The 25,477-nt window shown below is 43.4% G+C and overlaps 1 protein-coding gene across 1 annotated transcript in view; it reads right to left on the minus strand.

Moving 5' to 3' along the window:
• Window positions 1–25,477, minus strand: part of OTUD7A (OTU deubiquitinase 7A) — a 388,370-nt gene that overhangs the window by 54,783 nt on the left and 308,110 nt on the right. The window contains exon 6 of the mRNA XM_034938456.4: window positions 21,995–22,213. Coding sequence (XP_034794347.2) covers window positions 21,995–22,213 — 219 coding nt within the window. The remainder of the gene's footprint in view (window positions 1–21,994; window positions 22,214–25,477) is intronic.

Below are 25,477 nucleotides of genomic sequence, written 5' to 3' on the forward strand. Positions count from 1 at the left end.
ATACACCCCATAAATTTGTACAAAAAATCTAATAAAAGGTGTTGTTTCTATCAGAATAGAAATAATGAAATATGAAGGATAAAGACTGCAAGTAAGCTTGAAAATTAAGGCCCTCAGGAGTATATTTATTTTAGAGTCAGAGAGTTATTGCCTAATGTGTTGCCATATTAACAAAGTTTAATATAAAAAAACTTCTTGGTTCTTTGTTTAAACTGAATCCTTATCCACTCTTCAGCGCTTTTTGGTTAAGATTCAGTGATTCCATTGTAATAAGTGGCATTACTGATAAAAAATAACTGTGCCCTTAATTCTAAATAAAAGCATGTATTAAAATTAACACTACAAAGTTAAGTAGACGAACGTATATTTATTATATGAAGATGTTAATGCTTACGCTAACAAATTGGTATATTCTTACCACCTACAAGTCACCTTATTAAAGCTAAATGAGAAATGCAAGTAAGGGCTTTAATTGACACTACCACTGGATGGACCGTTGTGGACGTCATTGGAAAAAACATGCAGTTACTTAGTCACTTCTTTTTCTCTAGGCTGTGAAATAGCAACCTGTCTCACTTGACTTTTAAAAAGTGTTTATAACAACCAGGCTGGGATACAGTAAAACTGGGTTGCCACAAAGTAAAATAAAATGGCAGGATCTTTGCTTACAAAGGCATAAAACTCAACGAAATGGCTGTGACACCTGGAAATCCGACACATTTGACACTAAAGTGGGCAGCCTCGTTCATCCTCTGCATTGATCTCAGCTGCTAGTGCTCTGGGCAGCCATCAGGGAGTATAGGGAACATGAGTAGACAATCAGGGAGAGGAGGGACAGGGAATATGCTAATGAGGCACGTGGTCTGCATTTCTGTGGCAGACCTTGTTGTCTTGCCCACCCCATAGCGTTTCCCTCCCATCCTTGCTGACAGAGCCCTGCTTGTGTCTGGGGCTTTTCAGGCAAGCCTCCTTGCCTGCCCCATGGGGCAACGTGCAAATGTTCATACGTCCAAGACGATCTGTGCAATTCCACTCCCCTTGCCATGGACTGCTGTTGCCTGGCTCACAAGATGTAACAGGAGACCTGCTGGGGCTTGCTCCTCCTTCACAAGGGCCATAATCAGGGGCTCTCTCTTGCTGCCCTGAATGATGCAGTGTGAGGATGTGTGGCCTGATGCGGCCACAGCTACACTGCATCCCCAGCTGGAGCTAGCACTGACCCGCTGGGGAGAGAAGAGCAGGGTGCTATGTATGCCTGGGTCCTCCATAACACTGTGCAGCTGCCAGCCCTGCCATGAACATCCCTGTTTTCAGACTCTGAGTTGTGTGGGATAATGATGACCTCACAGTTTAAGCTCCTGCTGGCTGGGTTAGTGTGTTCTCCTGCACACTGCAGGACCCTCAATAAATCAACCAGCTCTGTGTCAGGGGATGTGATTCCCATTTTACAGAGAAGGAAACTGAGGCTCACAGGGAGTAAGTAAACTTGCCCACGATCCGCTGAACCTCAACAGGAGCCCTCACACATCCAGGACAAAATCAGATCACAAAAAAGGCCAGTCTAATTTTGTTTCTTATGGTTGAGTTTGTGGCAAGCCAATTTTAACTTCTCTGACCTATATGATTTCAAAAGCCGTATTACTGAGTAACGAGCAAAACTGGAGCTCAAATTTTGTAAAGTGCCAAAAGAAACACACCCATCACCCAAAACCAAATGAATGTCACCCCTCTGCCATATTTGCACCAGCAGGTTCCTTTCAACATAAAAGAAAAGAAAAACGAGTAAAGATCAAGCTGAAGTTCCCTCTATTCGCCTCCCCCATTTCACTCTCATTCCTTCCTCCCTCGCTGTAACACCAACATGAATTTGGCAATTTTTTTCATTATATCACATGAAGACAGTATTTAAAAATACATTATATATTCAAATCTTCAGATAAATGATACTATTAAATGTTGACGAATATGTGCTGTACACAATGTTGATTCCTCTGCCACAGGTTCTGGGAGGCGCTGGCTTGGCCTCTCCCCTGCAGTAGAGACTGAGGATTCTTCTTTAAGACTTCTGACTTGTTATTCCTAGGTGGGGAGTGGCTATCCAATGGGTCCATATACTGAGCAAGTGCCTCAAATCCATGTTACCCCATTCCTCGCATATCTCTTCCTCCCCACACCCCAATTCCTTTCCCTTGAGCTTTCTCTCTCCCCAACCTGGCTCATTGCCAGTGTCTAGGCATAGCAGGACCTTCCCCTTCCTATCCCTACAGACTGTGCAGATCAGCAGGGCCTCTGCTTGTTCCAGCCTTTATTACAGATATAAGGAGAGTAACCCAGGGTCATATGACCCCGAGGTCTACACTTGGGAGAAGGGTGAGGAATTAACCCCACTGGGGCATTCAACAATGAGATATGACCACTGTACGTGAACTGGCTGGGAATCTTAAAATATCCATTTTCATGAAAAACAAAAGAAGAGAGAATGTTTTTTAAAAAGTGCATAAAGAGCCATAACAACCAAATGTAACGCATAAAGTTGGTTTTTTTGGAATGAAAATAAATCACAAAAATGACTTTGGGGCCAATTGGGAAAATCTGAGTATGGGCTCTACTAGTTGACATTACTAAGTTAGTGCTAATTTTCTAATGCTGTTAAGTCATATAGGAGAATGTCTTTATTTTCAGAAGAAGTGAAGTATCCACAATACACATTCAAATGATTCAGAAAAAGTGTATGTACTTCCATACACATAAAGAGAGATAAAGCAAATGTGACAAAGTCCTGAAAACTGGTGATTTTTGGTGCAAGATATATGAATACTCATCTTTCAATTTTCCTGTAGATGTGAAGATGTTCAAGATGAAGGAAATGGCATGTGGGTTTACTCTATAGTCTTACAATGGAGACATTCTGTTCTGGTGCCAAAGACAATTTCTATGTAAATTAATTCATTTGTCTCGATTAAGTTTTAAAAATGGGTTGAATTCAGTTAAAAATATTTTGGGCGAATGTAACTAATGCAAACTAATGCTAGTTTGACTAAATTTTTCTGCTGTTTCAATAGATTGAGTTGAAATTTTTACAGTTTGGTTATAATTTTCAATTTTTTTGAAGGCACAGAGCCCTGAAGCTAATAGGTGACTTCTCTGAAGTGTCTTCTGTCAATCCCCTCTATACCATAGCAAGCAGCATTGAAAAACCACCACACTTTCCATGGCAGACACGCTAACCAATCATCACTCTTCCCACAAAGGAGGTGGAAGACCTGATTTCCCTTTTCAATTCAGAAGTCTGTGCAATAAAGACCAACTGATTCAAGTTGAAAATGAGGATGAAATAGTGGCCTTTGGAACACCTACCCTTGCAGAATCTGGACTAGAGTGTCTAAGGTAGTCATCAGAGAGGCAGTCAGCAGACTGGTTAGACAGAGAAGCTGGAGTTAGACTTCCTGGGTTCAAATCTCAATTCCACTATTTCTTAGCAGTGTGGTGTTGGGCAAGTTACTTAATCACTGTTTCAGTGTTCAATTCTTAAAAATGGAGATAATAATAGTCCTGATCTAACAGAGTTTTTATGAACATTATATTATTTAATCTTGGGAAAGTACTTAAGATAGGGCGTGGCATATAGAAAGCCCCATATATGTGTTATGCATATACAGGTCCAAAATCCTGAGTTAAATAAAGGAGTATATTTATGCATATACTAAAGAATGAATGAATGAGTGAACCAAAATGCTTTGGCTTAAAAGGTACCTTTATACACCAAAGTCCTTTTTAGAGTAAGCACAACTGCTCTGACATTCATGCAAGAAAGACTATGAACTGCAAATAAAGGGAAGCTTTTGCACACAGAGTGCCTGGTGCTGCTTAAAGGGAGGTCAGCTGGTGCACAATGAGGCAAGTATAGAAAATGGGAGGAAGTGTTTAGGAGCTTTTATAGCAATGCGCTTTGCTGTAATATTTTTATTAAATTTTATAGAAGCATAGGGAGACAGTGAATTGGAAATCTAAAGAAAAGAGTTGTCCTTCAACACAGATTGCTTGAGAAGCACTGTCCAGAGGTTCTCAGAAATGCAAATTATGCTCTTGAATTGGGTAGACATCTAAATATAGCATGTTAAATTTTTTTTGGCCTACATTCATTGGTTAGATTGTAGTATTAGGATAAAGAAGATTTAAAGAAAAAAGATGAGTAGGTCTTGGGGAAAAGGAACCATGTGAGGAATGTGAGGAAAGACCTGGCCTTTAGGTGTTAAGCCTAATGAACCAAAGAAAGCAACTTTTTAAAACCAACAAAAAGATTTCTTATACCCCTACAAACCCTCATTGATTTTTACTTTTGTTAGTTACTCTATGCTTAATTATTCCTGATTTCTCTGTAATACTTAGCAAAAAAAAATTTTAAATAAGATCTTGTGTGGATGTGTGTAGCACTGCAGATAAAGTAGGGGCTGAAGGCTTTGTCTCTGGTCGTTTGAAAAGAGAAATCCCTCTCCCTAAGATGAGCAAGAGGGCACAGATTTAAAGAGGAAAAGAGGTCAGAAAATAAAAATACTTATTTTCAATAATCCTTTCAAATGTATATCCAAGCTTGAAAGAAAGTGTAGTAAATCTCCAACAACCAGAAATAAATATGGGATGGAAATTAGTATGCACCAAACCAGCAACTGCCAACGCGTGAAGACATTTAACTGTTTAATCACTTCATAAGAACTCGAAAAAAGGCTGGAGACCCTGAAATGTGGGGAATTGGGACTGGGGATGGCCTTTTCCTTCCACATAGAGTTAGGATCCTCAAAAACTATATCCTGAATGCAAAGATTAGAAATAATTTTGCTCTGGCAAAGGCAGTTGGGAAGAAAATTTGTCTCTTTTAGCCTAGGCTTAGCAGAGGAAAATAAAAACTTCCCCGGAAATGTTGGCTGTCATGAAGATTTGAGCTAAAATTGATTTGTGACTTGGAACCACTAAGCCAAGAAATTAACATAAAATTGGTTCTAAGTACCAAAAGTAATTCCTCTTGGGAAACTGGTACAAACAAACAAACAAACAAAAACAATCTCTCTAAGAGGAGTACACTCTCAACACAGGCCACACAAGAGTCCCACATATAACATCCTGCTCACAACCCAAAATTACAAACACAACAGAAAACAAGCCATTGTGAGTCAGAGTCATACACACAAAATCAGCAGTTTATAGATACCTATAAACTTGAGGTTAAAAATGATTAGAGACTGTAAACAAGTATGTTCAAAATGTTCAAAATACACAAAAGAATTAAACAAAATATGACCAAAGAATAAGAGGCAGATTTGGAAAACACATATAGAACTTAAAATGAAAGATATAAAAATTAAAGTAAAAAAGTAAGAATCAGTTTAATATCAGGTTGGACACTGTTGAAGAAAAAAGTTAATACATTTGAAGATAAGTAAGAAGCAACAAAGAGGGAAAGAGAAAAGACGCAAGAGAGTTTATGAGACATAAGAATAGACTGAAAAGATCTAACATTGTCCAATCAAAATTCAGAAAGGCATGAATCAGGCAATATTGAATACTGACTGAGGATTTTCCAAAATATGTAAAAATAAACTCACAGATTTAAAAAGTCTAAGACATTCTAAGAACAATAAAATTAATGTCTTCCTTAACATATCCTAGTGAAACTGCACAATATAAAAGACAGAGAGAAAAGATGTTAAAGCACCTAGAGAAAGAAAAAAACCAGATTATCTTCAAAGGAGTGATAGATTGACAGCCTACCTCTTCAAAGGAACAATGGAAAGAAGAAGCCAAAAAAAAAAAATCTTCAATGTGCTGAATGAAAATAACTGGCAATCTATAATACTAGACCCATGAAAAATGTTTTCAAAAAATGAGGGCAAAACAAAGACATTTTAAGACTAACAAAAACTGAGAGAGTAAAATTAGCACTCACCTAAAGAAACTGTAAAGGATGAACTTCAAACAGAAGGAAGATCTGACATGCAAGAAGAAATGAGGAGAAACAAAAAAGGTAAGCATATGGGTAAATCGAAATGAATGTTGACTATATAAAACACTAATGTCTGATGAGATTAAAAGTATACAACTAAAATAAATGACAACAACTTACAAAACAGGAGAGAATAAGGATGAATAAAACTAAACTACTCCAAAGTCCCTGTCTTGCCTGGGTGTAAAGTAGGTTAAGATGTTAATTAATTTGAGATGTGATTCATACGCATGTTTTAGGGGTAACCTCTTAATAATGGAAAGAGAGGGTATAACTTCAAAACTTGTAGAATTTTTAAAAAGACATGATTAAACAATATTTAATTGATTTAAAAGAAGATGTGTAAGGAGAGAATAAACACCACATTGAATGGGGGAAAATGGCAATTGCATTAAAAAAAATGCACCTGTTAAAAGACAAAGGCTGTGAAACTGATTTTATGAATAAATTAACTACATGCAGCTTGCAAGAGATAAATCTAAAACAGAGGAATACAAAAGTGCTATAGGTAAAGGTATGAAAGGTGGCAAATGGTACATCAGGAATGTTTTAACTTACGGAAAGCTAACATAGCTGAATCAATAGCAGATAAAATAAACGAAAAGGCAAAAAGCATTAGTAGAATTTAATAAGCACCCTCTACACTGTTCAACTGCTCAATTCATGAGGAAGAAATCAGTTTAATTGCTGTATTCAATAACATAGCATTATATTTATGCAGGATTAAAAATCCATAGGAATAAAAGGAGATATAGACAAGTACTCAATCATGATGAGAGATTTTAACACATCTCTATCGGTAACTGAGAGAAAAAGTAAAAAATAAACCAATAAATGTACAGAAGATGTGAAAAACATAATAAATGACCAAATGGACAAATACAATACAATGCAGCCAAAACAGAAGACTAAACATTATTTTCAAGCAAACATGGAAAGATTTTTAAAAAACTGATCATATTCTGAATCGTGAAGCAAAGTTCTCAAGAGATTTCAAATCATACAGACAATGCTTTTTGTCCACAATGGAAGTAAGAAATCTATAATAAAAATAACTAAAAATATTTAGTAGTTTTTACATACTTGCAAACAAAGAAGCACTTACAATAATTCATGGGTCAAATAATAAACCAAAATGAAAATCAGAAAATATTTTGAAACCATGTAATAACAAAAATATTACACTCCAAAATTTTGGGGATATAGCTAAAATAGTATGGAGAAAAAAATTAATAACCTTAAATACTTGCAAGAGTTAAAAAGAAAGGCTAGGAATTAATGAATTAATCATCCATGTTAAAAAGTTACAAAGGAACAGTGATTAAATCCAAAGTAGAGGGAGAAAATAATATAGATCAGGAGTCAGTAAACTTTGGTCTATAAGAGGTATAGAGGGAAGGGAAAGAGAAAGAGAGAATGAATATGTGATACAGAACTTACATGGTCTGTAAAGCCTACAACTAGCTGTTAAATATGAAAGTAAAATAATGCCATTTTCAGACAAATGAAAACCTGAGACTTCACTGCCATCGGGGCTGCATCTAACAAAACTTTAGTTTTGTTATTACACCAGGATGGTGTAATAATTCTGTCTATGCATCCACTAACACAGTTTCAAAATATATAAAGCAAAAGATAACTAAGGAAGAAACAGAGAAACACAATCATAGTAGGAGATCTTAACACACCCTGTTCAATAGCTGGTAGAATAAGTGGACAAAAACTTAGTGAAGAATAGAAAAGATCTGAGCGACAAAATTAACAAACTTGATATAATTAACATATGTAAAAAGTACTATACCTAAGAAGGACAGAATTCAAATTTTTTTCAAGTGCACATAGAATATTTATTAAGCTTAATTATATGCTGGGTCATAAAGCAAGTCTCAACAAATTTAAAATGTCTGAAATCATTCATTATACATTCTTTGACCACAGAAGAATTAAGCTAGAAAAAAAAACTCCTAGAAATATCCCCACAGTGATTAAGCAACATATTTCTAAGTAATTTATGAGTCAAAGGAAAAATTATAATAAGTATTTAAAATGATTTAAACTTAATGATAAAGAAGAATAACATCAAAATTGTTGATGGAACAGAACAGACCCAGAATCAGACCCACACCTACACAGTCACCTGCTGTATCTCAAGGTTACACTGCAGCATAATAAAGAAAAGATGATTTCAATAAATGGTACCATGTCAGGTTGATGAATATATGGGAAAATGGACTTTCATTACATAGCACATCATTTATGAAAATCATTTTTAGGTGGATTATAGATTTAAGTATGAAAGGCAGGAGAATATTTTCAGGACCTTGGGGTAGGCAAAGGTTTCTTAAGCTGAAATAGAGGCTCTCAAGTAAGGGGAAAAAAAAGGTAAGTTGAACTATTTTAGTTATGATCTTCTGTTCATCAAAGTGTATCAGTCAGTGAGTGAAAAGGGAACCAGTAGGGTGGGTGAAGATATTGGCAATACACACCTGACAAAGGTCCCATATCTAGAATGTATAAATAATTCCCACAAGTCAATCAAAAAGGCAATCTTAAAAATGGGTAAAAAACCTGAAAAGGCACCCAACAAAAGAGGATATGCAAATGGCCTATAACATGAAAAGTACCTAATTTTACTAGTCATCAGAAAATAAAAATTAAAACCACTGTGTGGATACTCCTACACTTTCAACACAGTAACTAAAACAAAAAGACAAAAAACATGGAGCAACCAGAACTCTCAACAGAGGAAGAGCAACTGGTACATCCACTCTGGAAAACTATTTGGACAACTGTTATAATGCTGAACATATGTAAATCCTATGATCCAGCAATATCACTCCTAAGTACAACTGACCCTCTGTATCTGTGGGTTCTGAATCTGCGAATTCAACTAACTGCTGATAGAAATAATCCAGAAAAAAAAATTCCATAAAGTTCCAAAGAGTAAATCTTGAATTTGCTGTGTGCCAAATAATATGTCAAATCCACATGGATGAAATGATGTAGGCATTGTGTTAGGTATTACAGGTAATCTAGAGATGATTTAAAATATATGGGAAAATGTGAGTAGGTTATATGCAAATAGCACACCATTTTCTACAAGGAACTCGAACATCTGAGAATTTCAGTATCTGGAGGGTCCTGGAACAAATTCCCTATGGATACTGAGGGATGACTGTATGTATCTTTAGAAATGTGTTCATGGCTTACCAGAAACCTGTACAAGAATGTTCATAGCACCCCACTTTTATTATAATAATGACAAAGTTGCAACAGCTTGTTATGGACTGAATGTGTCGCCTCCAAATTCACATATTGAAATCTTAATCACCAGTGTGGCTATATTTGAAGACGAAGACTTCAAGGAAGTAATTTAAATTCATTAAATGAGGTTATAAGGGTGGGGCCCTGATCTCCCAGAATTAGCGTTTGTATAAAAGACTCTAGAGAGCTTCAACTCTCAAACTGTCCCCCACCCCAAGGCATGCACTGAAGAAAGACCATGTGAGAATACAGTGAGAAGGCAGCCGTTTACAAGATAGAAAGAGAATCCTCACCAGGAACTGAATTGGCCAGCACCTTGATCTGGGACTTCTAGCCTCTAGAACTGTGAGAAAATAAATTTCTGTCATTTAAATCACTTGGTCTATGGTATTTTGTTATGTTAGCCTGAGCTAAGACACCAAAAAATCCATCAATAACATAATGGAGAAGTTATTTGTAATACATGTATATACATTGCAGTGCAATACACCAATGAGAATAAATAAGCTATATGGTAATTACACAACTCTATGAATGAATTGCATAAGCTTAATGATAAGCAGAAGAATCCAGAACTTAACCCATTCATGATTCCATTTATATAAAGCTCAAAAAGAGGCAAAATAAACCTATGCTATAAGAAGTCACTTTTCTTGATGTGAGTTTCTTGTCTGAGTCCTTGTTATAGGATGTGATCTGTTCTACACTTATGATTTGCACACTTTCCCACATGTACATTTCAATAAGGAATTAAAACAATGAAAGGGTAATGGGTCTAGCTCCAGAGATGACTCTAAGGGAAAAGACAGCTGGAAGCTGCTTGAACCTGAGACGACATTTTGAAGGCAAAGAAAGGATTCAGGTGGTGAATCTGCTGGATGGAATGTCTTCAGAAAACCCCAATTTGCAAATATTTCCACCTCATCTTATTTTTTCCATAAAATGCAAAAGAGTATGTCTGAAATATTTAAGGGGTACCTTAGATGCTGACTGAGTCTATAAACAAGGCTACAACATAAAACTGTGACTACATATTGTCATTAATATATGCTTTAACATCACACGTTTCTTATTTTTACCCAGAATTGTTGAACAGGCTGGCTTCTCATGGATCTGATACACTGCCAGTTTTATTTTACCACTTCTGAAGACATCTAAAGGTTCTATTTTCTAACCCTCCCTTAACTCCCACCTGAACACATGCTTTTCATTTCCAATACCTAGATTAACAAACAGATTTCTATTTCTTCCTCACAAAAATAAAAGTGAGAACATAATGACAATGCAATAGTGACTTAATGAATATTTTTTGATCTTACGAGCTCTGTTACAGCAGATTCATCACATGACTTGCTTCCAAACTTCAGTCTTGGTGGGTAATAGCACATCAGTAACATTATGTATCCCTGCATTTTACAGGACTGTTAAAGAAAAATAGAGGCCCCAGTTCAGACACACCCCAAGGCCAACCACCTATAACCATGTAGCCAAAACTTAAGTCATCCTGATTTCCCCGAGATATTAGCTCTAATCATAAACAAAACACAAAACATTGGCTAGTCCACATGATTCAGTGAACCAGCTGTAGACAAATCAGCTTAAACTAACTCTGTTTGCCCTAAAAAGAAGGTTAATGTGTAACAGTCAGTCACAAAAATGGTCAAAATGCTTCCTCCTTTACGTTTTCTCAGCTGTGCTGGAACTGCCGCAAGGTAGGCTTCTTGCCACGCTTGGTCTGAAGTCTCCTGGGCTTGTGAACTGTTCTTCTGTATGTACCATATACTCCTAAAAATTTGATAACTTCATTTGATTTTCTTCCTGACAGGACTTGGGGATCAGTCACTCTGTGTGAGGAGTGTTAAATGTAAATCTTGGGGACTGCCGTGATTTGTGGGCCTCCCGGGCCACCCCCATCATCTGTGGGCCCCCTGGGCCACCCCCCTTCACTTTGCCTCTGTCAGATGTTCCTGCGCGGTGCCCTCAGCAACGTGTCCCTCTAGAATTGTGTAACTCGGCCGCTGGCTTTCTACTTGGCCTCTCAAAGAGTGTTCCTTTGGAGATTTTCTCTGGTATTGGTGATTTATTCTTTTAAGAAAATCCAATAAATCATGCAATTCATATTTGGAATGGGTCACGTGGCAGTAAGTATCCTGAGGGAAAGAATGACAGCTCCCAACGCTCTGAGCTGAACTGAGGAGGTCTCGTGGCATGGGCAGGATGAGGACATTTCACAGCCAGGCAGCCATGGGCAAACCCTTCGGCTTCCCCAAGTCTCTTCTGCCTGTTCTGTAAAATGAAGAGCATCTTGGCAACTGCATGCAGCCGATGTGAGATCTGGACATAATTAAAATGGCGTATAATACACCTAGCACATAGGAGACCCCCAATATGTGAAGGCTGCTATTATCAAAAGCATAGTTGCCATAGTGCCCACCCCATCCTATCCCAGATGACCAGATCCATGGTTCTGATTGTCAAAAGAGCCCAATCAAAGGGTATGATATCTTTGGAGGGCACAGAAACAAGTTGTTTGAAATTTGAAGCCATCAAGAGTAGAATTCTGGCTGGACACAGTGGCTCATGCCTATAATCCCAGCACTTTGGGAGGCTGAGGTGGGTGGATCACTTGAGGCCAGGGGTTCAAGACCAGACTGACCAACATGGCAAAACCCCATCTCTACCAAAAATATAAAAATTAGCCAGGTATGGTGGTGCATGCCTATAATTCCAGCTACTTGGGAGGCTAAGGCAGGAGAATCGCTTGAACCCGGGAGACACAGGCTGGAGTGAGCTGACATCGTGCCACTGCACTCCAGCCTGGGAGACAGAGTGAGGCCTTGTCTCAAACAAACAAACAAAAAAAAAAAAAAGTAGAATTCAGTCCAAATGCATGCCTGCCTCCAGGCACAGTGTGCTGTAACATACCAATCCAAGTGAAATGGTTAAACGTGGCACATCAGGAAATCAAGAAAATTCCCCTGACCACAACATATTCAGTATGATTTAATCTCTCATTCTGGATCTTTTAGCATAGAAGAATTATCATACTGCAAGTAATGACACTGTATCTGTGGCAGGCAGAATTCTAAAGTGGTCCTCAGATTCCCACCTCCTGGGGTGTACTCCTGTGTCATCCCTTTCCCTTGGGTGTAGGTGGAACCTGTGACTCAGACGGGATGTCACTCCTGTAATTAGGTTATAATATGGGGTAAAGTGAGGGGATTTTGCAGATGTAATTACTTTACTATTCACTGACTCTGAGTTGATCAAAAGGGAGATTATCCTGGGTTGGCCTGACCTAATCTGAGGACCAAAAGAGGGTTTAGTGGTCAGAGAAAAGGAAAGTCAGAGAGATTTACAGAGAAAGGGTAGATGGTAGAATGTAAAGGCAATAGGGAAGAGGGAAGAGGGAAAGGGGGAGAGAGGAGAGAGAGATTCTCTGGCTGGTCTTGAAGCAGTAAACAACTGCCATGCCAAACAGTAAACAACCCGAAGCAGTAAACAACTCGAAGCAGTAAACAACTTCACTGCCATGCCATAAGAAGAGAGCTAGATGGCAAGGATGTGGTGTGGGGTCCTGGATGGCTTTGGACTGACCCCGTTCTTTCCCCTTTCCTGTAGTTCTCAAACATTACTGTAGGCAACATGCTACTACATACAAAATACTCTATTAAAATACAAAAATTAGCTGGGCTTGGTGGTGGGCACCTGTAGTTCTGGCTACTTGGGAGGCTGAGGCAGGAGAATCGCTTGAACCCAGAAGGTGGAAGTTGCACTGAGCCGAGATCGTGCCACTGCACTCCAGCCTGGGCAACAGAGGGAGACCCTGTCTCCAGGAAAAAAAAAAGAAAAAGAAAAAGAAAAAAGAATGTGCTGGGAATGCAGTATCCTGAGATCATGGGAAACTAGCTGGAACAGTCTGGACTCTGTTCTGGTCCCTCTGAGAACAGGATGTATTTCAATGTTTTAGCCCAATAATGACTGTATCCCCCAGGTATCAAACCCACAGCAGGCTGCTTTCTGGGGTCCCTCAGCTGCAGCACAAGACAGCATGCACCCTGGGCACTGCCCTAAGTCTTGTGTGACTGTCTTGCCCTGAACCCTATGCTGCTATTGTCCCTCACTGCCTGTCTGTAAGACACCTGCTTTGTGCAACCTGTACACATGCATGAGACTTGGCAAGGAAGCAGCGCACAGTGAACCTGCATCACTCCTGAGTCTCTTGGGTACTCTCTAGGCACCAACAGTTAGCAAGAAAATGGGACCTCAGTCATTCAGCCGCAAGGAACTAAATTCTGCCAACCGCAGGGAACTTATGGATCCGCCCCTAGATGAGCACACAGCCAGGGGACACCTTAATTTCAGCCTTGAGAGACTATGAGCAGAGTCTCAGACCCAGCTAAAGCACAGCAGACGGCTGGCCCCCGGAAGCTGTGGGATGATACACTTGTGCTGTTTTAAGCTGCCAAATGTGTGGTAATTTGTTAGGCAGAAATAGAAATGCATACAGCGTCCTTTAGCCCAAGGATATTTAAATAGGAATTCTGTCCATTCATTTCACATGTGTATCCTGGGAGGCGTATCCCGGGAGTGTTCAGCAGGTGTCTGGGAGGTTTACTCGTGTCCCTGAAGTGCATGCTGCTAACGGGAGCTATGCACAGAGAAACACCTGAATGCTCAAGGGCAAGCAGACAGCTCCTGTAACCTGTGCAGATAACAGTGTGGCCCAGGCTGTTGAGACCGTGCACACCTGGGAGAGGGCAGGTAGGCAGGATGCAGCCTGCTAGAGCAGCTGTGTGGATGGAGGGCAAGGCTTAGTGGTTTGATGTAAGCCGGCTTCTAGAAGTTAAGACTCTTACCCAGTTGAGAGCACTCCTAGGGCTGTACATCAGACGTGACCGCCCTGAAAAGATGGCCCAGCCATGGTAAATGCCAGCACTTTCCAGCCTCCGGAGACCCCATCATGGCCCAGTGCTATTCTAACATCCAGCAGAACCTAGAATGTGGTGCCCGAGATAAAGGTGTGCTCCATACAAGGAGTGCGATTGGGAACATGCAAAGTTTCATGGTTCCATGTTTCTATTCCTGGCTTTGACAGAGTGGTCATTCCCAACTCCCCATGACATAACCACAGAACAGGAACAAGACACGGGCACTGGCATTGTGAATAGCTTGAAAACTTGAGGTTCTGCAAATAAGAAAATCACAGGTGAACACCATTGAGGGAGGCAGGTGGTTTCACATGTGGGGAGCTATTAGTCACTTATTCTGACTTTTCTGAGCAATAGTCCTCTGATTCATCCATGATAATGGGACCAATTAACTTCAGCTTTGGAGCAGATGGTTACCACACACTTTAAAATAAGATGTCTTTTTGCTCATCACCCCACGACATTTTGATGAAAGAAAACAAAACGTGACAATTCTCTATCAGAAAGATGAGGGGATTCTTGCCCTAAATGTGACACTGTGACTCCTTTTAATATCACTGGAGTGCACCCTCCCCACCTGGGCCCTCGGATGTCCCCTCTCTGGGCATCACTGTGCTTTGCACGTGCTTCTGTGAGAGCTCCTGCCATGGGACTGCGGTATCGCCTTTATGTCCTTTGCTCCTCTGGGGCAGGGGCCTTGTGTTCCTCATCTTGGTTGTCCCCGATAATCCTGGTAGTTGATATAGTTTGAGATGTTTGTCCCCTCCAAATCTATGTTGAAATGTGATCCCAAATGTTGGAGGGGGGCCTGGTGGGAGGTGTTTGGGTCATGGGGGTGGACTCGTCATGAATGGCAGGGTGCCATCCTCGCAGTAATGAGTGAGTTCTCGTTCTATTGGTTCCCATGAGATGATTGTTAAAAAGAGTCTGGCACCTCCTCTCTTGCTCCCCTTCACATCATATGATACATCTGCTTCCCCTTCCCCTTCTGCCAGGACTGGAAGCTTCCTGAAGCCTTCACCAGAAGCAGATGCTGGCCCCATGCTTCTTGTACAGCCTGCAGAACTGTGAGCCAAATAAGCCTCTTTTCTTTATAAATTACCTGGTCTCAGGTATCCCTTTAAAGCAATGCAAATGGGCTATGACAATAGGGTTTGAGACACCACAGGTGCTCAATGTTTACTAATGAATAATTGTAATGCTGGAGAAGATAACTTAGTATTTGGTCACAATTTAAATTATTTATAGCAAAAAGTGTGAAGAAAGAAAAATAGGAAATACCACTCTATGAAAATAAAAAATTAGTAGAGGAGGCCATTTACTTGATGCTGAGTATGCATCCAGCCCTGTGCACACACGACCTCAGTTCATCTTCACAACAGCCCCACAAGGTGGGCTGCTTCATCACGACGTCACAGAGGAGAGCCTGACGCCCCCTCAGGGGGCTGCACAGGAACCACACTGTGACCACTATGCTGAGGAGATGTGAACCCTGGCCTCTGTCCCCCCACACTCTGGCCCAGGCCCTATGCCCAGGGTTGCCCAACGCTGCACCTGGCCCACAAAGGAACGTGGTATTTCCAGGCTTGCCCAGAGTCGCAGCTGCGACTCTGCCTGACTGATGGGTGGAGGAAGCTCCAAAGCACAGCAAGGATGGGAAGGCAAACTTGGCAACTGGCCATGGGAGGAGCTGCCTTTGGAAGCAAGGAATGGTCCCAGGTAGCTAGGAGGCCAATGGAAGCCTCACGAGATGGAAGGCAAGGGAGTGTAAAAGTAGCTGGAGGAAAGAGATGACTCACAGCAGCCGACGGTGAGATCTATAAGGAGAAGGGGAATGGAAGCCACTTCCTGACCTTTCTCTGTATCAAGCACAGTACAGCATGGCTTCCCTGAGAACCTTGCCCTCACAGTCAAACCCAGCGGTCAGTTTCTAGTGCACACTGACTTACTGGCATATTTGGCACCACTGATTGCTCCCTTCTTGAAACACCTTCCACCCTGGGCGTCAGGGTCACTATCCACCGCTGGTTCACCCTGTTTCCCAGGCCCGCACATTCCCAGTCTCCTCTGCTGGCTCCTTCTTCTGTTCCTGAGCCCTCAATACTGTAGGGCCCCAGCCTGAGTCTTTGGAAAGCTTGTTTTCTGTCCATGCTCCAGACAAGTGTGTCCAACTCATGCTCACCACTGCATGGAGCCAGGTTGGCGGCATGGTGGGAGGGTCCTACGAGGAGCTCACTCCGGGATCCCACGGGTTTCACTTTAGGGCACTAACTCCACATCCACATCCCCAACGCAGGGCTCTCTGTGACTCCAGACCCTCATGTTCATCTGGGCAGCAACTTTACAAGTCTCACTACAGTCTTGGGCTTTGCCTGACAGTGCTGGCCTCTTCTTCTTGCTCTTCCTCCAGGGGTCTGCATCTCCTCAGGCACCATTATCTACCCCCATGTTCAGGGTAACACTCTTAGGGCCATGCTGGACTCTTCCCTGCCTGCCAGAGCCCCAGCCCTCCATCATCAAGGCCTGTAGGTCTGCCTTCAAAACGTACCCCATAGCCGTGTCTCTCTACTGCCCCTCACCTGCACTACCACCCCCACGACCCTGCCAGCCGTCTCTCTCTGCCCTGGCCTGGAGCAGCCGCCTCTCCCTGCTCTTCCAGCTTCTTCTCTTACCACCCCATAGTCCATTCTCCAGCAGCCAGAATCTGTCAGATGTGAATCAAGATGCGTCAGCCCCTGGCTCAAAACCCTCCAGGGGCTGCGTATCTACCTTCAGTGAAGCCTAAAGGACGAGGCTCCCTAGGGCCCGGCTCCCATTCTCCTGCCCTCCTTTCCAAATCCTCTCACCCTCGCTCCACCAGCTCAGGTGACACTGGCTTCCTTAAATATGCCAAGACTTTGATGCTAGACTCCCTCTGCCAGGAAAGCCAGGCCCGCAGGTGTCTGTTGCTGCCTCCCTCCCTGCCCTCCAGCGGCATCCCGGGATTCCCTCTCCTTCCTAACCTCCCCAGAGTAGCCTCTGAGGCCCCACTTAATTTTCATGTTCCCCTTGTTCACTGGCTTTCTTCCACTGGAATTTCACCTCCCTGAGGGCAGGGGTTTCATCTGCCTGGAGTGTGGAGGTAGCCCCAGACCTGGATGGGGCATTTCGTGGGCATTCAACACAGGCTGACACTGGGTCAATCTGTCTCCATTTGGCCGCCGTTACACATCTCTGACTTTCAGAGGGAAGAAAGTGAGGCTCCAGCCGGCCAAGTGACGTGGCCAAGCTCCCCCTGCCAATCCAGGCCTCAAGCCAGGGTCGGGCTGACTCGGAAGCCCACGAGCCTCCTCTGTAACTTACCATTCTCTGGCAGATTCCCCTCAATCCAATTATCCTCCCCTGGAGCACAACTCAAAGGTGTGCCTAGAGATTTTTCAACATGTGTTTCCATCTCCCATGTATGCAGTGACTCCTGCATTACACAAAAATGCCTCTGCCCTCTGCCCCCAGACACACTGAAGAACCACACCATCTCACCCACATGGTGGTTAGCTGCTGCCACAGGCAGCAGATGATACTTCCCAACCCAGAGACCCCGGTCTCCGAGCCATCTCCTGTGTAAATCCAGCAGGATCAGCTGATGGCAAAAGGAGTGGTTTCTTGCCTTCTCAATGGCAGGCTAGTCATTAAAGAACGAAAGATGTTTCCCTTCCTCTCAGGAGGTCAGCTGGTTTTAGGCCCAGACGATCCGGCCTTCTGTTGCCCTGAGACTGTCATGAGGTGGGAGTGGGTTGTGTTTTCCAGGGTTTGAAGACTTGAGGAAGACCAGTCTCCCAGATCTGTGGGTTTTATGGGAGTTCAGACTGGCACCCCACTTGACACAGAGGCCTCAAAGATAGACGGGGCTGCCTATGTGGCTCGGGAGGCCAGGCAGATACCACGCAGGGCCCCAGGAGAGTGGAATCAGGCCCCAGGTTGGACAGCTGGATGGTGGGCAATGTTAACTGAGTGAAGGCCACTGTTTGCCAGTTTTCAGAACCACCTGAGCCCTGGGTTCATGTTCTGTCCAAGGGAAAAGGAAGTCCTCCACCCAAAGTCTTATGACAGAGATAATGTTTCCTGTCAAGCACAGCTAGAACTGTCCCTTAAACAAATGGATTTTTTTTTTTTTACTAAATAATTTTTTGACATCTGTATTTCAATCTCTCATGTATTCAGTAAAATAATACTGCATATAAATAGTTTATTCATAAAGATTCTAAGCACTAAGCTATTAGAAAGAGGAATTTACCCTTTGTACCCAGCAATACTGAGCAGCTTTCTTGGATGGCCACTTCATGATCGAAAAGTGGACTGTGACAGTGGGGGCCACGGGAGCAGAGCCTGGCTGTGGGGTGGAAGGTACAGGAGCTGCCAGTGCTTTCCAGTGACCAAACTCCTCACCCAGATGGGCTGTGGGAGACCCTTTAGCACTGGCCGGCTGAGGGTCTTCACGTGAGTCTGAGCATAGCAGGGCACTGAGAAATGACCTAGTCTAAGACCTCGCTTGAGAGCAGAGGAAAGGAGTTCGGAGGAGTCAGATGGATGGTGGGCAGGGGTCAGGTTCATGCTATCACCCAGCCCAGAGACTGCTTCACTCCTCTGAGGGAGCACACACACAGTTGTCTGCGTACCTCTGTTATTTTTCTTTTTTTTTCTTTTTTTTTTTTTTTTGAGACAGGGTTTTGTTACCCAGGCTAGAGTGCAGTTGTGTGATCATGGCTCACTGCAGCCCTGACTGCCCGGACTCAAGCAATTCTCCCACCTCAGCCTCCTGAGTAGCTGGGACCACAGGCGTGCACCACCATGCTTGGCTAATTTGTTTATTATTTGTAGAGATGGGGTCTTACTATGTTGCTCAAGCTGGTCTCGGACTTCTGAGCTCAAGTGATTCTCCTGCCTTGGCCTCCCAAAGTGCTAGGATTATAGGCGTGAGCCATCGCGCCTGGCCACTTTTATTATTTTTCAGCGTGAGGGACGAGGAAGACATGTTGGCTACTAGGACTCCTGTCCCAGGCAGATCCCTGATCTTCAGGCGCTAATTGCACCACAAGCACCTTTGACCACTCCCTGAAGAGTGAGACCCACTTCCTCAAGGCCTCCTGCGAGTGTAGACCAGATGGCTTCTCCACCGCTGGGTGGGAGCCTGCGCTTCCTACCTTCACTGATCTCTGCTTCCAGTTGGTTCTCTTCGTGGTGCCCAACATAAACAATGAGCTATTCATAATTTAACATCTTAACTCACTAAGTTTGGGTTTTTAAAAGGTATTTTTCAAGACTGGATGAAGTCAGAGTCCCATCTTAAAATGCTAGTCTGGAAGGTAAAATATAAGTGATAAAAATTAAAATGCAAAATATGGAAAAAAATAACAGAAAAGACATTCAAAAGAAGTGAAGGCTTTTGCTAAGCATGGTAGGGCTCAAGGAGAAGGTAACATGGTGGGCTCTACCTACAACCTTGCACGAGACTGTGCTTCACACGAAACACAGCACTCAGGCAGCTGCTATGATCACCCGAGCTATTAGCAATTGTCAGTGCTGAGCTGTATAAAGGTCTACGCCGCCGTAGCATTCAACAGAGAGTAACCCATGAAACTTGTTTCTTTCTTAACAAACACTAATTTCCACTTCTCTATGAATAGTGAGCTTTTTCTATTGAAAGTATCTTATCTGAATTAGTCATATAGAAGCGTCTTTAAAATAGCCAGCCCCCACAGTGAGTGGTTTAGGTTATTGCTAATCTAGCTGAATTGTTTTATGTTTGTTGAGTCTTGCTGAGGTAAGACAGAGCAAGGCTGTGGGTGCCAGTCATTGGGTTGCTCTTGATGGCTGTGAAGCAGCTGAGATGAGAATTTCTCCACAGTCACAACATGAGATCCAGCTGTTGGGAATGTAGAGCCTGTTCTAATGTCAAGCATGCCATTGGTGAGGCTTCTATGAGTCCTGTGGCTACGACCTGACTGCAAGCCTGCCCAACACAAATAAGCCCCACTAGGCACATCTCGTCCTTTGTCTAAACGCATCTTGTGCCTTCCCTCTTGAAAGTAGTGGATGACGACAGCCCTGGGCAAACAATGACAAGCAATGGCATGAAAGCAGGTGTACACGTGTACACAGAAGCCAGGTCTGGTAAAACTTCTCGGCACATTGACTTTCTGGATGTTTCCCATTGGCCCCACAGATCTACTGTCTATCCTTCTCCATGCTGCTCTGTATGCAGAGGGTGACCTGCGTGGACCACATCAGTGAGCTCCCCGCAATCTGCCCTTCTGCCATTAAGAGGCACTGGTCAGAACCTGGATGGTGGAGGAAGAGTGTGGTCAGAGTATTTATTTCCCCAGCATCTTCTCTCTCCCAGATGCCACACCTCCTGCCCGTGGCTATCTCCATCAGCCACTCTCATCCCTTGTCTTTTTGCCAGGCCTGAAGGTAGTCTCAGGAACAGTAGTATCCTTCACTAGTGTCCTTAAATCCTGCCCACTCCTTGGAAAGCAGTCCCTTTATGGAGTCCTTTATCTCACAGTTTTGTGCTGCCTTTTCTTTCCTACCAGGGTCCTGATTGGTCCATCCACCAATATCAGAATCATACCAACCTACAGGTACTTCTCCCCTGTCTTCTTCTGGAACTCTAGAAAGTGCTTGGTAATTTTATTGGGTCTTGGCCGAGGGCCGAGAAAAGCTCTACTCCCTAACAGTGCATTGCTGGCTGCAGCCCTAAACTCCTGGGATGACACATCCGGGGACGTCTCCACGGACCAAGCCTTGGAAGTGGAGGCTCCACTCCACAGTGGACATGAAGAGCTGGCTGAAGGCTGGGTCAGCACTGGAAGGCGATGCTTCCCCACCCAGCAGGAGCAGGGCTTCCCACTGGCTGAGGACATGCTCCATGTGCACTGTCAGCCCGTGCAGGCAGGCGGGGCTCCCACTGGGAGGGGCGTGGTGGGCCTGAGGAGACAGCCATAACATCTTCCACATGCGTGCCTGAGAAACCCCCAGATATGTGATTTTGCAATGTTTATAATGTGAATGATTATGAGTGAAACTGGCATTGCTTTGTCTCAGGAAGAACCTAAATCTGTTTTAGACATTTGTTTTGGACTCATTATTTTCTCCTTAAACATTCCAAAGAAGAGAGTTTGTCTTGCTTCTTGAACGCTTTCTTCATTGGGATGTTAGGGTGGTGAGGAAACACTAAGGAGAAGGAAGGAGACTGAGGTCAGGTTTTGTGCTTCCTTAACCTGGAAGCTGGAAGAGGCTGTGCAGGCAGGGAATGGACAGCTATGGAAAGCACATGTCACTTAGTACCCCAAAGCGTTGCCGGGTCAGCAGTCTCCTCATCTTTGCAGATGGAGAAACTGAGGCTGAGAGAGATCACCTGACTTGCCCAAGTCCACAGGAAGTGGCGGGTCTCCCGTTTTCTCTAAAGCCCATGGTCTTTCCTATCTTTCATTCAACACCCACGGAGGAGTTGTCTGGGGAAAGAGAGAAGCAAGGCAAAGAAGCATAGAGTTCTCCTTAAAGGAGGACTGGGATTTAGGAGCAAGGGGAAAAACTCGAGAGATTTCAGCACCACCTAGTTATCGGCCCCTCCATCCAGCCCATGCTGGCTAGAACACTGTCGGCCCGTAGAGCAGGAGGTGCGGTGCAGCATCTAGAATCCTAACTGAAAACTGCCCAGAGTCTGAGAACATGTGCCCTTCTCTTGCTCATAGAGTAGGTTAGGCCAGCTCACCATTCACCAAGCCTAAAGGGGGTGGGCCTGCTGGCAGGGGCAACTCACCTGCCTGCTCCAAAGCCACCATTGTTGCCTGCTCGATCAAGTCCCGCTCGATGAAGCTCCTGAAATCCTCGCTGTACACGCTCAGGTCTGGCAACTGGAATGTGTAGATTGGCATCTCCAGGGGGAACTGCTCGTTGTTGCATTCACTTGCCACGTGGGACCGGGCCAGGGAGACGATGGCTGAGCTAGCGTGGGAAATCCCCCGGGAAAGTCGCTTTTCTGCAGGGGGAGAAGGAAAGATAGCCCCAAGGGCTGAGTGGGTGTAGGTGTGGCTCTATGTACGTAAACACACATACTATGCACACACAATACACACACACAGGTACACATTCATGGACACAGACCACACACATGCACATACCACACAACACACAAAAATACATATGTGCACACATATGAACACACCATACATGTTCACACATATATACTACATGGCACATGCACACATACATATACATGTGCACACACACTTATAAGCAGAGATATACATGTGTATACACATACTGCACACATACGCATACACACACATGCACACACATAAATGCGCACACATGAATACAAAAGCATACACAGGATCATATGCATGCACACACTAGACACATATACACTGCACATCCACTTGTATACATACATGTGCACACACTACATAGCATACACATACATGCATGCAGACACACACATAGAAACAGATAGTCGGCACATATACTACACACATACATGCCCATGCACATACACTACAGACTATACACATACTATATATGTGTACACATATAGATGTATTTGCACACACAAATACACAGGACACAGTGCACATACATGCACATACATGCACAGACTATATGCATACACACGTACACATACATGTGTGCACACACATACACATGCACACCCATATTCTCTCTGCACCAGCCCTTATATCCTACAAGCCTTTTCTATCCTGCAGGCCTTCCTGCTGCTGGATTAATCACCACCACCTGGTATGTGGCACTTATTCACAAGAGTCATGAAACCACTTAGTAAGTGGGGAGCTGCAAGCCCACAGTACAACTGCACATCAGCACTGTCAAAGAGCACCAGGCTTGCTCTTGGGTCTGAAGTTACCTCTACCTCAATTCCACTGAGTTGTCCTCTCCCAGGACTAAATCGTACAAGGGAGACCGCTCTTTGTCTCGATGCATTTATGCACTTAATGCAAAGAAACAATCATTCAGGCATCCACAGTAGCTCAGGTTTTAAGACAGGTTGTTTTACTAAAGTTACGCTGATAAACGCCTCCTACGTGGCCCTCCCAGGACACACAATATTAAGTCAGTCCATGTGTTTCTCTTCTGTCTGGATATTCTTTTGCCGCAGCACTCTCAAAAATAATGCTCTCCTCTGGCTTTATTCTTCTTGGGCTTTTCAGCCAGGGAATGAGAAACGCAGTGTAGGATTTCTCTAAGGTACAATATGTTACCATGTTAGGAAGTCGATTACCTAGGAAGTAGATGTATCTTCTTGATGCTGCAAAAGCACGCTTGTTTTTATAAGCCCTGTGTTCTAATGACTAACATTGAACATAAAACAAGAATGCTTAAATATATGTTAAGAATAGGTTATCTTTTCTCATAGTCAGTGTTTTCAGTAAGGAGAAGTCTTTTTAGCAGGGCAGGAGATCTTTCATTTTTCTCAGGAAAGCATGGTCTCTGGTGTTTTATTCAAAAGCCTGCTGCCTGTGTTGCCTAAATTAAGTATAAATAAGCATTGTCTAAGCCCTGTGGCAAATTCCTGAGGCTGTTCCCTGAGGTCCCAAGGAATCCCACCGTCCTCCAGTTCAGCCTGCCCACTGGTGAGGTCTGTGCTCCTGCAATGCCCCTCTGAGGTCCACACTGACCAGCACACCACAGTCACACGGAAAACCCAGCCCCAGCTTTCACCCAGAACAGCAGCATTTTCCTTCCCCACTTGCAAGAGCACTGGACAGAAATGGCATTCATGGAGTTTTGTTACAACGGACTAAAAAGCATAGGCTTTTGATCCTATGGCAAGTTAGTTTTAAATCCGAAGCTAATTTCCAGAAGGTTCATGTATTTTTCCCATTAAAATGAATACAGAGTCACAGAGACAGACTACATTTCGCAATGGGTGGTTTAGATTCACCTTCAATTTCATTCAGAGACCAACAGGATTAAGTTCTTTGTATTTTGCAGAAAGGTAAAAAGAGAAGTTAAACCACACAGGACATTAGAAAGAAGAGGGAGGGAGCACATGGGCCCAGCTTGGGTGGTGGGGGACGGCCCATTGCTTCCCACACTGGTTCAGGTCCTTGAGTGCAGGAGCAGTGGAGGCTTGTGTCTTTCTGCCTCGTGCAAGCCATGCTGAGGCCACTCATCTTGCCACAAACTACCATTTTTGTATCTGGGAAAGAAGGAACTGCCCCATTTTTCGGAATCTGATGGAGAGGGACATCAGGCATTAGAGAATCGAGGTGCTATGTGCACCTGCAATTGGTGGGACAGACAATCTCAAGGCTGCTCTCAACAGTGGGCACCTGTTGTCCAGGGGCACCCATGCTCCTCCCGGGCCCATCAATCAGCACCCACATGAGACACTTCGATGGCCTTTGAAACACGGTGATTCCTAGGACAACATGATGTGGTTCTGCAGTTCTAAACATGAAATATTTGGAGTTTGAGGGAAAAAAGTATTTTTGAACTAAAAATATTAATAGATTGTGTTGAAGATTATATAATGAGAAATATATGCTCCTAATTCTAACATTTCCTGTGACACCCCAGGAATGCACACATATCATCTCTCACACACACACACAGAGTCACACACACACACACACACACACACATTCACACACTGATTCTTTAAACGTGAACTCAGTGATTCTACTTTTGGATGTATAAATAAAATGTTTTACAGGAATTACCATGATCAAAGTTATGTCTCAGAAAAATACAGAAAGATTAGAAAACAAAACAAAACATAGTACAAGAATGTACAGAATTTCCCTGCCACTGACAAAGGGGAGATGTATTAACTATATGTTCTTTTTTCATTTATTTTCCTTTTATTTTTAATTTTTACAGAGATGGGGTCTTGCCATGTTGCCCTGTCTGGTCTTGAATACTTGGGCTCAGCGAGGATTACAGGAATGAGTCACTGCATCTGGCCCTGCGTTTTCTTATTTTCTTTGTTTTTGTGGCTCTGGCACCTGGGACGTCCCTGACTGGGGAGAGGCTGCCCCTCCCAGGTGAGCCGATGTTAAGAGATGGCAAAGGCCTTGCCCCGCAGCACACCTCTCCTATGCGGAGCAGCCAATCCAGAATCTACACTCCTGACTACCCTCTCCAGCTGGCTCTTACTCTCCAGGAGGCAACGTGCCTTTGCCCTAAGCACTTCAGGCCAGGTACCAGGCAGCCGGAGACAGGCCCTTTGCCTCTGAGCTGGCTGCCGTTATGCACACTAGCTGGGGTAGGGGGCTGCTCCCCC

Source organism: Pan paniscus, chromosome 16 (genome assembly GCF_029289425.2).
Source record: "Pan paniscus chromosome 16, NHGRI_mPanPan1-v2.0_pri, whole genome shotgun sequence".
NCBI classification, from domain to species: domain Eukaryota; kingdom Metazoa; phylum Chordata; class Mammalia; order Primates; family Hominidae; genus Pan; species Pan paniscus.